The 16966-nt window shown below is 39.8% G+C and overlaps 3 protein-coding genes across 4 annotated transcripts in view; all 3 read left to right on the top strand.

The window, feature by feature from the left end:
- Positions 1 to 1112, top strand: part of LOC140922814 (zinc carboxypeptidase-like) — a 29701-nt gene extending 28589 nt beyond the window's left edge. Inside the window, exons 8-10 of one of the 2 annotated variants that reach the window (XM_073372839.1) lie at positions 28 to 233; positions 418 to 502; positions 861 to 1112. In XM_073372839.1, coding sequence (XP_073228940.1) covers positions 28 to 233; positions 418 to 502; positions 861 to 1111 — 542 coding nt within the window. In that variant the 3' untranslated portion in view covers position 1112. The remainder of the gene's footprint in view (positions 1 to 27; positions 234 to 417; positions 503 to 860) is intronic. The other variant, XM_073372840.1, reaches the window with a different exon arrangement.
- A 2606-nt stretch (positions 1113 to 3718) lies between these two features.
- LOC140923645 (allatostatin-A receptor-like) lies at positions 3719 to 7432 on the top strand. The gene is made up of 2 exons (XM_073373717.1): positions 3719 to 3822; positions 6309 to 7432. The coding sequence occupies exons 1-2, from the start codon at positions 3807 to 3809 to the stop codon at positions 7301 to 7303; spliced, it is 1011 nt and encodes a 336-aa protein (XP_073229818.1). The 5' UTR covers positions 3719 to 3806; the 3' UTR covers positions 7304 to 7432.
- A 5405-nt stretch (positions 7433 to 12837) lies between these two features.
- Positions 12838 to 14976, top strand: LOC140922923 (G-protein coupled receptor 83-like). The gene is made up of 2 exons (XM_073372970.1): positions 12838 to 12857; positions 13302 to 14976. Exon 2 carries the CDS (start codon positions 13337 to 13339, stop codon positions 14375 to 14377), a length of 1041 nt encoding a protein of 346 aa, XP_073229071.1. The 5' UTR covers positions 12838 to 12857; positions 13302 to 13336; the 3' UTR covers positions 14378 to 14976.
- Positions 14977 to 16966: the final 1990 nt, after the last annotated feature.

The raw sequence follows: 16966 nt of genomic DNA, 5'->3' as shown, positions 1-16966 counted from the left end.
AAGTATTCAAATTATTGTTATTTACAGGGTTGAATGAGTGCATCAGTGACCCGATTTGTGAAACATATCCTGGAGAGGAACCATTAAGTGAGATTGAGACTCGAAACGTAGTAGCTCATCTTAAAAGAAGTGCACCACAATTAATCTCCTTCTTCGACATACACTCTTATTCACAAGTTTGGTGTTCTCCTTGGTCGTCTAAAAATGGCACACCGCCTGATTATAGTCTAATGGTGAGTAGAAAGACTTAGAGGCTGTTATTTTGTGCTTGTTATCTTACGCCGCGGTACGTTCGAACTCTCTAAAATTGCTTATCCTAAACCAGTTTCCATCGGTGGTTAGAGAATGAAACTTTAACTAAGATTTCTTTTTCATTTTTCGGCTAATTCTTTTTCATTTCTCTTGACTCCACCACAGAGACGTGTGATGAAAGTTGGCACAGAGGCAATACGAAACACATCTGGAAGAGTGTTTGAGTTCGGAACAATTTATTCAACTATTTGTAAGTAATACTGAAAAACGGCAATGATAAAATTCAGCATTGTCGTTCAGACCTAGGTTAAAGAAAAAAAACAAATAACCAACAACAACAAAATAATGTTGAACGATGAAAATCAAGCTTTGTTCTACCCATTCAAGTTCATGCTCTCGGCAACATGACGTGTCAGTCGTGTAACATAGTTGCCTAACGAGTGCGGCATGTCGGATTTACATGTATAGGGGAAGGCTGAACATGTTGTTCTCATTTAATCGGACCTTTAAAAAAATTACTCTTATGGTGACAGACCGAACTGAGGTTCATTCAGTCCTACTGCGTTTCGTTAAAGTAAATTTTGACTTAGTAGTACTGAATTTTTCAGATGCTGCATATGGCGATACAGTGGATTACACATACGACGGGTTGGGTGTCACTCACACGTATACAATAGAACTAAGGCCATCTGAATCTGCGGATAATGGGGGCGAAAGTGGATTCATCCTGCCGGCTTGTCAGATCATTGACAGTGGAAAAGAAATCATGGCTGCTTTCAAGGCTATCACCCCGGTCATGGCAAAATCAGAGAGAAAGGTCAAACGAAAAAGAAAACTTACGTCACAACGTTCTACATGATGTTAAGACCCTCCGCCATATTGGTAGCCCCCCCGGGGGGGGGGGGGGTACTCGATATATCTCTGGGTGGGGAGGTGTGGCGCGGCCCCTCATACTCTGACCCTGTTTAAGACAAATATCGCTGATTTTCCTACCCTGTTTAAGACATTTATCCTGTTTATTGGACAAAAATTGATAAATCGATACCCTGATTAAGACAAAAAATGATAAATTCGATACCCTGTTTAAGACAAAAATCCCGAAAAACATACCCTGGCTGGCCGCACGTCCCCATTAAGCCCTTATAAGGGAGTACCCCCCCCCCCCCCCGGGAAGCCTCCCACTCAGACATTCTGGGTCAGACGTGTTCCTGTCCTACGAAAGTCTGCGTGGGAGTCTACCAGTGTTTACCATATTGTTGTACATAAGCATTGCTGTGGGAGTTAAACTCCTTTCCTAAGGCTGGATTTCATCAGCGACAGATATGCTGTAAACCCGAGGGGTACTCCCTTTAATGGCCCATAAGGCAAGGGAGGCTCCGCCAGAAAGGGGACCTTTTTCAGCCAGTTGCTCGAAGGCCGATTAGCACTAACCCGAGGTTAATAATCTGAGTTTTCCTTTTCTTTTATTCGAAAGCATTTTCTTGATAATTTTCTCTATTCTTTTGAGCTCATCAGCTCATCATATTGCAGAAAAACAGAATTAAACTGAATTTTCTTTTTAAACTGTCACTCGTGCTAGATTCAAATTTTGCACTAACCCTGGGTTATCTTAACCAAGCTTTGTATAACTAGGCCTAGGTATATGAACGGGTGGGAATCTCACTAGTGGAGGTAAATGAAAGCGTAGGGAAATCTGTCATTTCGGGCGTAGAAAGGTCCAAAAGGGCAAACAGATTCATTTTATGGCTGTGAAAAAGTCGGGAAAACGTACTTGCTTTGTAGTTTATTGATATTTTAAAGACAGAGCATGGAACGTTGTGAACTACTTTAGGTATGTAAAACGGATACCATTTTTCAATGGAAGGTGTATGAAACAATGGTCGCAACTCAAGAGGTGTTCCTTTACTCCACAAAAATGAACTCCATAATTAAGTATCAATCAAGAAAATAACTCCGAACTTTCTGTGGCTCAAAATTTAGTGAAAATTCGTATAAGTAACCACAAACTCATGATGACACTGACAGATACAATCAAACTCCCTACAACGATAGATTCTGCCGTATTTGTAACTCTGATCGATATAATTGAAGACGGATTTCATTTTTCTTGCATTTGCCAAAGCATTCAATCCCAAGGGAAAAAATTCTACAATCAAATCCAACAAAATTTTGCCGATTTTAATCAGCCATCTTGTACTGAATTAAAAATTAAATTGAAGAATTCACAGAATTTTTCTGTAAATTCTTATTGTTGAAATTTGTCTCATTATGTAATGATTTACGAAGAATTCGTTATCAAATCATGTGCCGCTGTGAAGGGTATGGTTTTCAAGCAGTTTACTCTAGGATAGGGTATGTAAATCAGAACATCTGGGTCTAGAATAGGGTATCATTTTCAGGAAACTGATCAGTTGGTTGAAGATTTTATCTAGACTAGGGAAACAGCTACTCTAGGATAGGGGAGATTTGGGGAGTTTACTCTAGTATAGGGTAGCAAAATTCAGCTGAACTAGCTCTGGTATAGGTTAAGGGTTCTAGGGTCCCAGCGGCACATCCCCACCCAGAAATTTCTGAAGTACCCCCCCCCCCCCGGGCTGATGACACTTGATTGACCGTTATACTCATTGCATTGTATTATCATTAGTATAAATTGTAACTTTATCTTAAGGCTTTTGCAATAGTGTAACTACCTATAGTCACGCAAATAAAGCTTATATTGTTGTTGTTGTATGAAAGAGGTACTTTCGCAGAATTTCCCACTTGCGATAGAGAGAGATTCCGCACACGCTGGTTCAACAATCGAGGACTGTATACTTTCGTACAAATCTGACTTTATTCTTCACAATTCAACATTACACGTTCCGTTCTACGATCAATTTCAATCTAACTAAATTCTTCAAAAATGCTGCGTACATTAGCTAAGGAAGTTCACACCCAGATGCGTAATTCCGGCGTGGTCACAATAATCAAATGCGGTCCAAGTTCTTTGCTCACGTTTAACATCGATTCGTGGGCACTAATTTCAACTAATTTCCAATTAAGCGTGGGTTTACTTGACAATCATGGTGCTAATCCTTATGTGCGGTTACGCTAGTAATACCCGATTAAATACAACATTGATTAATTCTAATTATCTTATCCCACGATATTACCTGTTACAATCTAAACATCTGTTTTAGCGGTGGCGAGATAATGGCTTACTTTATCAACTACTGAAAATTTAATGAAATAAGAAAATACAATCATAAGTATTCTAACGTTTCACAACAGGTACCTTTCCCTTGAAAAATGGTGCTGATGAAACGGTAAGAGGTTGGACCTCGGGGCGGAGCCTTTTCGTATAAAACTAATACTTTATTTTTGTTTCAATTAAGAAAGTACCCAGTAGCGCTGAGTCAACAGGAGTCGAACAAGAGTGACGTGGCACGTCATAAACACGAATGGAATGTGTAGAAATGTGAGTTGTTTTTACGATCTAACAGTGATCTGAGAGCAAATCAGCAGCAGGTTTCATTTTGAACTTTTCAAGCCGTTTGCACATTGACATTACTAGGATGAATAATTCTGACGGTGAGTTTTTCCTACATTGTTCAGTGTTAGTTATCACCCGTAAATGTCGCGTGCGTCTCGCAAAACCGACTTGTCAAGATTCAACTGGTGGCTGACGTCTCTACGTACACCAGGTCTGAGTATATTGATTTTATGAGATTCATAGGCATTGTCCCCCGGGCGGGCATTGACCCCCGGGCGGGCATTGACCTAATACAGTAAGTATGAAAAGAGGTTAGGTTTTCTATTCAATGAAACTAAACTGGCCGAGGCTATGTTAGTCAAGACCTCAGTCAAGACCTGAATCAAGCGGATTCCTTTTAGAAATAATGTACACCAGCCGTAGAATTCGCTGGGTGTCCTCTTTTTAAAGGTTTTCCTTTATCCGTTCAAGCTGTTTGTACGATACAGGCCGCCGTTTTTGTCTTTGAAGGAACAATGAATGACTCTGATGGTAAGTTTTTACCAACACTGTTTGTCGTCTTAAAGCCTCTTTACTGAAAACAGGCGTCAGTGGAAAGTTTTAAAACCCAAGGAACTACCAACGTTTCTTTGATTCATACTCCGAGTGACCGCCAGTCACAATCAAGGCTAAGTAACTGTTTATAACATATACACATTAAACCAATTATAGACGAAATTATGCAGAATTCCTAATTGCTTCAAATGTTACTACCGATGGAGCTTATAGTGTGTCGGAAAGAGTTAAGTTTTGGGTTTCTCGAGATCAGATATACGGTGTGCTCGACAGCTCGTCGTTGTTGTTGTTTTTTATTTTCTGTACAAATTAAGGGTGGAGAACACCTTAGAAAAACGGATACTGGAAGGTCAGTACTGCAATACAACATTAACATAACTTATGAAGAAGAAGGATGTTCCTTTTACTGAGTACAAAATGCAAGGGAACAGGGCATAAATTTAAACCAACAGGCTGTTAGGCGTGCTCAACATTTTTTCGGTCAAAGCCGGACCATTCGTTCCGGTTCAAAATCACGTCTACAGCTTACAACCGAAAGTGCTTTTATCGTTTTATCGCTGTAAGAACAAGATTAGACTGCAAAATACGCGCGAGCAGTCAAACAAAAGGTCCCTACGGGCGTGTGGGGCTCGACGCCACGCTTTACCGATTTCTTTACTGATTTTGAGAAAACAACCGACTGTTTTGCAGTCTAGAACAAGATCTTTTAATTTGATTACTGGCCGGTAATGTCACACACCGTTGGCTCACATAATGTTCACACAAATAAGTCATTCCAGTACATTTAAAACAATACACATAATAACTGAGGTGGTGAATGAAACAAAGCCCTTCTATATATTAATGCTGTTTGTTCAAACTCTCAATTATTGTGTCGGTACTTTTATTTTTGACAGGAGCCGATTACTTCATTAGTAAAATCGCATTATCTTTAAGCTTCAGGCTTTTCAAAATGACACAGGGCAAGTTGTTCACCTCACGGTTCTCATTAACAACCTGTCCTTGAATCATAAAAATAAAATACATGAAACTCACATGTTCAGATCTGTTCAGTCTGTGGACGAAATACTATGGGGCTAACCATTCAATTGAAACCTTTCCAGCGGTACTTTTGTACAGAAATATTGTTTCTCGGTATTTTATATATTATATTAAAAAAAAAAAGATTCCGACAAAAATAGGCAATCGACTTTGGGTTCGTGCAAATACTAGATACGCTAGATACGCTAGCTGACCTAACAGTCGTAGTTTTTTTAAGTAAAAAAAAAAAAGATAAAAAGATTAGTCCAAAATTGTCCAATAATCTCCGAACCACAAGTAGGTCATGACAGATCCTTGATCTTCTTTTCGCCTTTCTAAAACATTAACTAGCACACTTTACGATAAATTATTGTTCATTGCTAATAAAATATTACTAATGAATTGATTGAGCTGAAAACAACTGGCCATGGATCCTTTTTCCGTCCTCACATTATTTCTTGACTTTCTTGGCTAGTAACAACTCGCTACACTGTAAGAGAGGGGCCAGGGGAACCTTACCTCCCGCCTCTCGTACCTTTCATTCCCGACTCCCCACCCCCCCCCCCCCCCTACACTTTTCTGGTTAAGCGATGTTGCGTGATTCCCCCACATTTCTCCCTCATCCCCCACTTTCCTCTCCCGTCTACCTTACCCCTCCCACCCCCGTGTTTTCCCCCATTACACTTCTCTGCTGTTGTTGAAAACTGATATTGATTAACAGTGGCTAGACTTGTTACAAGTTTCTCTCAGAAAAGCTGCAAAGTATAAGGCGGAAAGCCGGGCTTCGGATCAAAATACTTCGATCCAAGACGCAAAGGCACGTACCTGGTTCGTGCTAGTCAAAATTTTAAACTGTATTCAGTGTTTTTTGCTTTGATAATGCAGTTGTACCCTTCTTGCGCGCTTTCATAACTAAATAAGAATCGGCCAAAAGTGAAAAATAACGTTTTTAATTGTTTACAGATTACAGGAACCTTAATAATGGACTACTTTAAATTTGTTTCTTCAGATACTTCAGTTGGATATACAAAAGCGCAGAGAGCTGTGTCGGCGGCATTGTACTCCATAACAATTCCAGTAGCTTTGACGGGAAATCTTCTTTTGATTTTCATTTTGACGAGGAGGCCTAAGACGAGGACTTTAACTGGGTTTCTCTTTGTAAACATGGCTGCCGCTGACCTATTAGTAACGTTGGTCGATATGCCATCTGCGATGGCAGTCCCTTATACGGGCATACAATGGCCGCCAAGTATTATGGGAAACATCACGTGCAAGGCCGTATACTTCAGTTTCTTTGTTGCCATAACAGCATCTATTTTAAGCCTTACACTCATGTCAGTGGATCGTTTCTTAGGAGTAGTCTATCCGCTCCGCCGGTTTCCACGATTTCGAAACGCACGACTCCTGAGCTTCATAATCTGGCTAAGTTCGATGATCTTTATGACCCCAGTGGCTATTTTGTGGAAGGTTACAGATCAATTTAAACCTGGGAAATTCCAGTGCTTTGCCTCTTTTGGGAATCTGCTCGGAGATTACAAAAACGATATAACATTTCTCTACACGTATCTTTTCTTTCTCAAATACTTGATTCCACTTTGCCTGATAACAGTACTTTATGGCCTCGTTTCTCGCAAACTTTGGCGGCATAATGTTCCAGGTGATCGCTTAGTTTCAAGTGATTTCGACTCAAAACGTCGCCAGGGAACAAAGAAAATTGTGCGCACACTCGTCGTTGTCACCGCTGCCTTTGCAATTTGCTGGCTCCCAGCACAGTCTTATTATCTTATCTTAGCTTTTAACTTTGAACTTCATGACCGTCTTCCTCGATTTGTAATGTTCGTGTGCAACTGGTGTGGACATTCCAACAGTGCCGTCAATCCATGGCTGTATATGTTATTATCTAAAAAGTTTCGTAGAGTCATAAGTGACATGATGTATAAACTATATTTGAAAATTTACTTAACATTATCCCATCCTGATCCCAACAGGGAAACCTGCGTGTGAGTCACAAGTAAGTACCTTTCGACCCTGTGTCCTAGCCAGAAAATACAGTCGTCTCTCTTCGCTTCCCCCCGGGGGGGGGGGGGGACTCCGCATATGAAAGGGGTGGGGATGCTCTTCGGAAATTTTGAATTAAACCCCTAAGGAGACCGATCTGGGCGTGGCCCAAGCTTTTTTTGACCCCTAAAAGAGACCATGTTGAAACACAGACAATATATTATATATTTATATTTTTCGAGTGCACCCTAAACGAGACCTTCACGGCTAAATATGATGGCGTTTTGCTCAGAACACCCTAAGTGAGACGAAAATCCGAAATTTACATCCCTAAGCGAGACGACGAGCATCCCCACCCCTTTCATATGCGGAGTCCCTCTCCCGGGTTCGCTCCTCGCCGCCAATGACGTTTCGAGTGAGAGAAGTCAGCGATTCGGCCCCAAAAATTCCACAGTAATGAATTGAATCAATGCTCACATGATTAAGTTGGTAGTCATGGGGCTTCAGATGTAAAATTATTCGAGTTTAAGTTTCTGTTGGTCTATTATCGTTCTGCGAACGTGCGGCAGCAAAACTCATCAGTATATAAGTTTTAGCGCCAAATCGCAGACGTCTCTCCCACGAAAGAGCAAGAAGAGACGGTTGCATTCGTAGGCTTAAGTGGCGCTCTAAATTTAATTCGCGTCATGAGTTCTTGTAGTTTTTGTTGTATCCTCTTGTAGACAATTATGTATTTCTTCAATCATCAGCCACACAATGTTTCCAGTATTTTTTTTTTGAACGATGTTAATACTTACTTAAAGTTTATAAAATGGAGGGTCGTATCTCAGAGAGGATAACTAGTAAAAAGGAAATACCCATTCGCCAATAAGGCCCTTTGCAGCTAGCCATTCGCGACGGAGTTACAAAACCGCCATGCAGGAGAGAAGGAGACAAGACAACCAAAAGATGGCTCTTTGTTTGTCTTCACAGTGCGTCAATTGCTCTTCAGCATGTTGGTTTTGTACCACGTGAATTACTAGCTGCAAAGAGGTTACTATAATGGTCCCCACGTTTCTAAAAAAAAAAAAAAACTAAGCATAACTTCAGTGGCAGCACCATGGCAAATGTTAGTTCTCTGAGCCCACTGTCGTTGTTGCTGGGGGACTGAGTGAATAGTCTTAATTTAATGAATCCCTTTACACGTATGAAAGGAAGGATTTTAAACCAGCGTAACTACTTTCGCAGTTTCACTAGACATGGCAAGTTCTGACAGAGCAGTCTACTTTTTTATTTTTTAAAAGTCATTTGTCCATCCAAGACCTTCCTCTGATATGGTGAGTTTTTTCACACACTGTTCAGTCACGTTTGTCACTCGATCGCAGCCACATGTAGCTTGCGTCTCACGGAAAAGCATACGAACCATGGTTCAATTGGTGGGCATATACAGTATGGGGCTGACGTCACAGACCGCAACCATACATGAATACAGGAAAAGATTAAAATACAAAAATCGTGAGAGAAATTCTATGAAACCTAACGTGCCGCGCAACTAGAAATGCGACTTTCTTCAAATGAAATGTAACTTAACCGACGACATTTTAGAGTACTCCGCATCCAGCGAAATCCGCTTAGAGGCGGATATTAGCCATGATCCGTAGGTGTCTGCATCGTAGGCGAGGTTCCCATGCAAGTTAGTCGCTTGTACCGCATACAGACCGCAGCGTATGTCGATGGAAAACAATGAATGAATCCGATGGTACAATTCTTATTCAGTTTTTGCCAACATTGTAAAGATTGATTTAAGTTCCGATTAACATGAAACTTAAGAACCTGACGTAGCAGGTTAAACTTAACGCAGTCTGATATTTTGATGAAACAATCACAAAATCAAGTCGAATTCAATCAAAGTGAGTGTTCCTTCGAGGTATAAGTTTTAATAATTGTACATTTTACTAAGGCATAACTAAGGCCTATTATAAAAGATGGCCTAGTATATGAACTAACTTATGCAGAATTCCTATCCTTTGTCCATTCAAATGAAAGCTCTTTGACGTTCCCATTGTCACACTAAATTACGTTTAAGTTTCCTGAAAATTCACTCTTCGGGGGTGAAGCGGAGAGCCTTGAGCTCAGTTATAGTTTTTTCAGATCAAATATACGCGTTCTTCACCGTACAGCTTTCAATGTTTTCTATCGATGTCTTGGTACGTTGTGTGGCATGACTTAACAACAGAAAACAACAACAAAAACAACAAAATTAATTAAAAGAACATAGACAGACGTGACAGAACTATTACGAAGCAGTATTTACATATCTTATGGAGACGAAGTGAAGACAGTCGTACAGGAACAGAAGGTTATTCCTCTTAAGTTATTTTAAGTAACAAAACTCAACAGGCATTGGAGCTAACGCTCTGGTAAGTGGTGTACTACAGTTTAAGGCAGAGCAGAGGTGGTGGTAAGGTAATTTCATGATACTAAAACGTCATTCATACAGACCGCGTCGTATTTTCAATAGCCTTTGTACAGACTCCCGATTTTTCCTGAGGAGTGGAGGGGTCCGTACACAGCCTACATTTCAATTACTTCTCGGCTCCTGTTGATCCTAATTGGCCATTATATTCTGAGTTTGAGTGTGAGACTGGCTCGTCGTTTTGCGAATTGCATTATGGGACTCTTGAGGAAGCTATCGCTTCTTTCATTGGCTTTCACGAGGTTGGGCGGGAAAACTGGGTCAAAACAGTCCCACCGTGCAATTCCCATTCTCGTCCCCAGAGCCTCCTGGGGGCCTGAGCACGAGCACCATGAGGCTCTGCGGGACACAGGATTTGAAGTCCTAGATTTTAGGTCATTAGAAATGACCGGAAGTCCTAAAATTCTGTGTCCCCAGAGCCTCCTGGTCCTCGTGCTCAGGCCCCCAGGAGGCTCTGGAGACGAGAATGTGCAATTTCACACAACACGGACCCAGTCCCACGCGCAGCCTCGAAGTGGATCTTTTTGTAAAAAAAAAAACTAAAATCAAAACCAAAAATTAAAAAAACGAACACTAGGTCGTTAAGTTTTTTGAGGTCCAGGATTTGGCATAAAAAGTTACTCCTCGTTCAGTAACAGGCTCCGTGCAGTGCTTCAGGATCTTGTTGATTCTAAAGATCGCTCGTGGTTTTATTTTCCGGTATAATACTCTCATCAGTTTTAAGCCTTAATTATCCCTTCTTTGGTGCTTATCTATTTCACCGCGCCAAATTAATTTTTTTGGTCTCCCCCGAGGCATTCTCTCAATGGGATTTAAAATGTTGCAAAAAAATAACTTAAATATGCTTAATTTATTTTCTGATTGATATTTATATTTATTTCACGATAAATCGACAAAAACGAGACGAGGCTTTGTGTAATAGAAGTCTGATGGGCGAAATAATAATTTTTTTTTTACCTTCTAAAGTCAACAAACGTTGATTCCTTCAAACACATTGCCCATTTTATTTACGTGCCCCAACAGGAAGGTGCCGGATATGTATTTTGAGGGTAAACAAAATTGCGGACAATATATGACTGTCGAATAAATTAAACATATTGGAAAAAGGATACGAGGCAATTTTAATTGAGTGAGATTTAATTTAAACAAAGGAATAAAATCCTTTCAAAGAACTGTCTATAAGTTAAAGACAAAACAAAACACCTCCACTCTCGGTTGACAATGGTTGTTGACGTGACCTGCGGTTCTAATTTTCCACTGTTTTCAGTGTTTTTGTCACTTATCTGATTTTGGTATTATGTACGCTGGGCTGTGTTAAAACACAGTTCGGTTATGTAACTTTAGGAGCCTCAAAACTTTGGGGTAGAGGTATTTCAGAGCTGGATGAACAGTCACACCTGTAAACCTGGCAAGATACATCAATCATATCATAGTGGTTTAGAAGTTCAATTTGCCCTCGTCTTCACATCGATCACAGGTGCTGAATATACAATATCGCCAAAACGAGTTTCCACTCGTACCGAAGCGTGCCAATGTGCAAAGCGGGGATATAATTACCCCAAACATTTCACGGTTCGCCCTTTAATCACAGAAATATTGTGTAATCGATATCGTATGTTCAAGATCACCCGATCGGAGACATTGATGCAACAATGAATGTAACTCCTCATGGTAAGTCGCTCGCTATTTCAATGTGACGAGTTGCATCTGCAGTCGCACTTTGTTCAGCGAAAAAGTTGTTTACAGATCTTAATACATCGAAGCCATCATTAACTGATGTTACTTAGACCACTAACAGCTAAAATAGTTGTAATACAGTGAGGACACTACAATGAAACATTTAATAACAATTTAAAGAAAAGCTTACATTTAAACATGCTATGATTCAGATGATTATTTCAACGGGGGCCTTGCTTGACTCGAATTGGGAGAAACCAGGTCAGCCTTCAAATCATTGTTATGTATGGTCCACTTGCGAGTTGATTATTGAAGTTTTAAAATGTAAGGTTTCTTTACTTAGGATAACTAACATGCCTTTAACTTCATGAGATCTGAGATTCTTCAGGGAAACCAAAAGCCATTTCCTTAGCAGCATGTTTTTTTTTTTTTGCAATATGCTCCTTGAGTACTCAGTCATACTTGACCCGAACTTGAAGGCCTTTTTTACTCACGTTAGAAACATGAAGAATAAATATATGTTTATTTACACTGACGATGTTGGTGTTAGTGTCCTAATATTTGAACTAAAAGTGAACTAAAAGCTGAAAGCCAGTGGTGTCATGATCAGTGGCATGTATTCAAATGCCTTGAAACCACTTTAGCGGTAAATTAGTTGTGCGTATTCATAATCGACTCCCATTAATTCAAAGTCGGAAGCTTGTAAAATTTTGAATTTTCACTTTCGTGCTTTATTGACACTTTCCAGGATGGCCAAATTTTGTAAGTTTCTTTCTGTTTTTGGACCCTGCACTACGTGTAGAGTTGTAGTTTCGATTCGTGCCTTACACATATCATAATATTAGGTATTTAATTACCTCAACTGTTAAAATTTTTCAGGTAAAATTTCCTTGGAGATGATGGACGATTGATTTATTTTACTTTGTTTGTATATGTATGACAGTTTCTCATACTTTCCAAATATTTGTCCATTTTCCTATTTTACATGTATGTACTTCATTGTCACTAAACACCTGCCCGCAATGGTCATCCGTTGAACGTCTACAAACTGGAATGATTTTGAAGATAACTCTTTTTTTTTTTCGTTTTTAAAAGCTTTTGTTTTAGAACTCAAGGGGCCGCCGGGGCATGCAATCAGACGTAGAAAGTTAATATAGTTATCCTTCATCGGAATATTTGCCTCTCATTTGCCAATTCGCTTAGTGACTGATAGTTGTAACAGACGTTTCGATTGTAAGGAAACATAATCATAATCGCGTTTTTACCGGAAAAGTTTACCAGTTTTAAATTTTCCGTTAAAAATAAATAGGCCACAGTGCTCTTAACCTCTGTTTCATAGCGAGTCTAAGAGCGAAGCCATTTACAATTTTCACTAGAAAGGTTTTGCACTTAGCTACTACTTATTTACTATCGATGGGTGACGTCAGCGTGAGTATCGTTATATAATGTATATATTTTTAACGCTTTATTGCTCCCCGCAGGGTTCTGGCCCAGAGGCCGGAACCCAAGGAAGCACCTTAAATTCCTTCACGTAGAGAAGTATCGTTTTTTCGTTGTATTGGGTCAGTACCAAATCTTCTCGATTTGAAGAAACTAGGCGCGCAAGATGGTCCCAGTTCATTTTTCAGCACGTATGCATAGCGGTCTTGGGTAATTCTCGTTCAGCAAGCGCCCAAGGTGGTATTAGGAAATTCTATCCTGCATGACAATTTCAGTTGTTTGCCCCCCTCCCCCTGGAAAACCACGTAACATTGCGTTTATCCAATCAGTTCTTAAGCGCGTGCAAAGAAGGCAGGTATCGTGAATAAGATCTACTTGAAGATATTATAAAAACTATTAAATCATCATTTCATCATTCAATTCCCTCCACAGACAACTCCAGTTCGACACAGGATGGTGACCTGACCATGACTGACTTGCAGAGGACGGCGATCACGACTCTGTATTCCATAACAATACTGGTAGCTTTAACAGGAAATATACTTATTATTTTCATCGTGTCAAAGAGGCCCGAAACAAGATCACTAACGGGTTTCCTATTTGTCAATATGGCTGCAGCCGATCTTCTGGTAACAGTGCTTGTCATGCCAATATCCGTTACAATCCCTTATACTAAAATGAAATGGCTGTCGGGAGTTATGGGAGAAATCACGTGTAAAGTCGTATTCTACAGCTTTTTCGTGTCCATATCAGCATCCATTTCTAGTCTGACATTCTTGGCAGTGCATCGCTATTCTGGAGTAGTCTTACCTTTTCATCGTTTTCCCCGACTTCGAAACGTGAAATTTGTGATTGCAGTGATCTGGTTGGTGTCAATAATTCTAATGATCCCAGGTGCAATTGTGTACAAGATTTACGAAGGTAACGGAGAAGTGCAATGTACACCGGTCCTCAGTTTTGAAGATCTGTTTGGACATTTTCAAAAGGGTGTGACGTTCTTTTACACATATCTGTTTCTTCTGATCTACTTCATTCCACTTCTTCTCATTTCACTGCTTTATGGCCTGGTTTCGCGAAAATTGTGGCACTCAAAGATGCAATATAGGTTATCAAGTGGCCAGGATATAGCAAAACGCCGCGAGGCGTCAAAGAAGATAGTGCGCACACTCGTTATAGTCACCGCTGCCTTCGCAGCCTGCTGGCTCCCAGCACAGGCCTACCATCTTATTTGGGCGTTTAACCTTAACCTTCATTTTTCTCTGCCTCAGTATGTGATGTACGTTTGTCTATGGTTTGGCCACGCCAACAGTGCATTAAATCCATGGCTTTATATGTTATTGACTGATAAATTCCGTACGGCCCTTCGTGACGTAGTGCGCGGAAGATATTGTGGTTATCAAAGCAAGTGTAAATCTTATACGGTTAGAGAGAATATCGCAATGAGGCGACTTATCCCAAAATTTCATAATAATGAACAACAAAACGTCAATGAGTTAGAACCAGGATAGAATACTGTTATTAAATTAATAAAATTAACAGGGGTAGGGTCAGATATCTAAGGTCCGGTTCAAACGTCGCATTTTACACCCAGTCGTAATGCTAACGTGCAAAGACTATTGTAACATCTGTAAACTTGAAGAAAGCTGGTATGGCCGGCCGAAATATTGTTCTAAAATGTTCTAATAAAAGGAATACATGTTGTTATCAGCTTTACAGTAGTAGTCTTTAGACTTCTTGTTTTTTGTTCTTAATATTTTAGCTGATTAGATCTCTTTTCTAGAGATCCAACGTTGACAACCAACAGGATCTGCGCCACGGTTTTTGCAGTTAATTTTTTTAACATAACTTAGCTAGTCTATTGCGCTTGTGCTTATTTGCATTAGATTCAGCACATGTGAAAGTTCCTCGGCCTTAGGCCTTATTTCCCGGCGGGGGGTACTCCTGGGAATTCTTGGTGGGAGTATGCCGCCCAGTTCTCCAAATCCTGACCCTATTTCAGACCAAAAAATTTCGTTTTTCACACGTGTTTTCAGACCTGGTCTCTAAGAAATTATGTCATCGTTACTTAGATGAGAACGCCAAATAAAAGATTTCTTAAAATCCACTTCGAATTCGTATATTACTTTTTCTTTCTCAATATTCATTTTGGAACTGATACGACAAACACGTTCATATGCCGTAGTTCCCTCGCAAACCATACCCTATTTCAGACCAAAATGGGCAAATAACTGAAGTCTGTACCCCGCGTTTTCAGACGAATACGACGCAGGGGGCACATACCTATACCACCGCGGTCAAACGTCTAAATCGTTATTTTTGTTTTTTATTGCTGGGATTTCATTTACCAGTAGGAGAAAAATGGGCAAAGATGTATAAATCAGTTAGTCAACATAACTATCTTCCCATTTGTCTCAAAATTTTGAGCTTTTTTCGCTGAAAACGCTTCGCGCTAAAAGAGAATCATGTTTGAAAATGGCGCCGATAATAACGTCAGCATCGGTTTCCAATCACTTAGAACTTTTTTAGTAAACTTTTAAAAAGTTTAGTAAACTAACAGGATGTTGGTAATACCCTAAACTTTCGATAGTAAAAGTAGCAACCTTAACTTTGAAGTATTTCGCTTAACTTTTACAAATTTCACTCGTTTGACCGCTGTGAAACATGCCTATATGGCTTGTATTCAGCTTTCGCTACTAGTGGCCTATAACGTATAGCCTAGTAGTAGCTCAACCAATCAGAACGCAGCATTGATAATAGACCACTAGTTGGATTTTACTAAAAGTGAGTACCCCCGGGCCTTATTTATACTAACATAACACCTTTAATAGACCCTTCCACGGTTTTTTCATTGGTGAAGACCAGTTAGCGAATCGGGTGGTGCCGGGGCACGAACTTGCCCCCCTACCCCCGCCCCCTGCGGACCCAAATCTTCGCTAGTTTTCAACATGTAATTCACTATCCTTATCATGTACGTCATTTAGTCCCGCCTCTCTCTTTTAAACAATTTTTTTAATGCGATATCCATCTATATGATATTAATTCAGTAACATCTGTAAACCTGAAGAATGCTCGGTTTGCATGCCCAGCCGAAATATTGTTCCTAAAAAGCAATACACGTTGTTATGATCAGCTTTGCAGTAGTCTTTCGACTTCTCGTTTTTTGTTCTTAATATTTTAACTTGATTAGATCTCTTTTCTGTGATCCAACGCTGACAACAAGCAGGATCTTTGTCCATGGTTTTTGCTAATTTCTTTATCATTATAAAAAAAGAGTTATATTTGCATGAGAGCAAAAAAAAAAAAAAAACAGAGGCATGAGGCAACTCAAAAATGGCTTAGGAACCATTCGATTATGTCTTATTGAGCGCCATAATTGGCATGTTCTAACTGTCGTCACGGAAAGATTCTCTTGAAAACTTCCCAATGTACGTTGACAGCTGAATCTCCGATTTTTGTAGGCATGACATTCCATCTTGATCCTTGACGAGTTTTCCTAAATGTCGATGCGCTTTCCAGCTATATAGATGGAGTTATTTTAATTCCGACTATATCTGAGTCCTCTTCTAATATTGAAATAATTCTTAACAACCGGAGTCAGTAAACAACAACAAGAATAGCGGAAAAAGATTTCTGTTGCTCGAATTTTCACCAATTTGCACTGTACAGAATAGCGGCAATATGTAAAAATTGACAGCTTCTGTGACTATCGCTTGAAAACCTCTTCCTTATTTAAACAGAGAATTCAACAAACTCTTATTAACACCAAGGCTCCAATAGTGCATGTGTTCTATTTATTTACAGACTGAGTCACTGTCATGATCACTTCGCGTAAGTCAAACCAATATTAATAGACTGAGTAAACTCGTAAATGTTACACGAACCGAACTAAAACCGAAATATACCCCCTTAACTGATATAAATTTTTTAAGAAAGCCGTACTTTATTTGGTCGTCTCGTTAATTAAATTTGGTTTTTGCATTTTTTGAAGCCGGCACAAAGTTGGTGTTTCTAGAAACGCCTGAAATAACAGACGTTATTATAAGGGAAATATACATCACGTAATTAATAAAATGAATGCGCTTTTTAGACTAACACGT

This window comes from Porites lutea, chromosome 13 (genome assembly GCF_958299795.1).
Source record: "Porites lutea chromosome 13, jaPorLute2.1, whole genome shotgun sequence".
Classification (NCBI taxonomy): domain Eukaryota; kingdom Metazoa; phylum Cnidaria; class Anthozoa; order Scleractinia; family Poritidae; genus Porites; species Porites lutea.
The sequence above is the reverse complement of the archived record's forward strand: the minus strand, read 5'-3'. Positions and strand labels throughout refer to the sequence as shown.

Excerpts from the sequence above, each read along its gene's own strand:
- LOC140922923 (XM_073372970.1), top strand. The coding sequence starts at position 13,337 with ATGACTGACTTGCAGAGGACGGCGATCACGACTCTGTATTCCATAACA.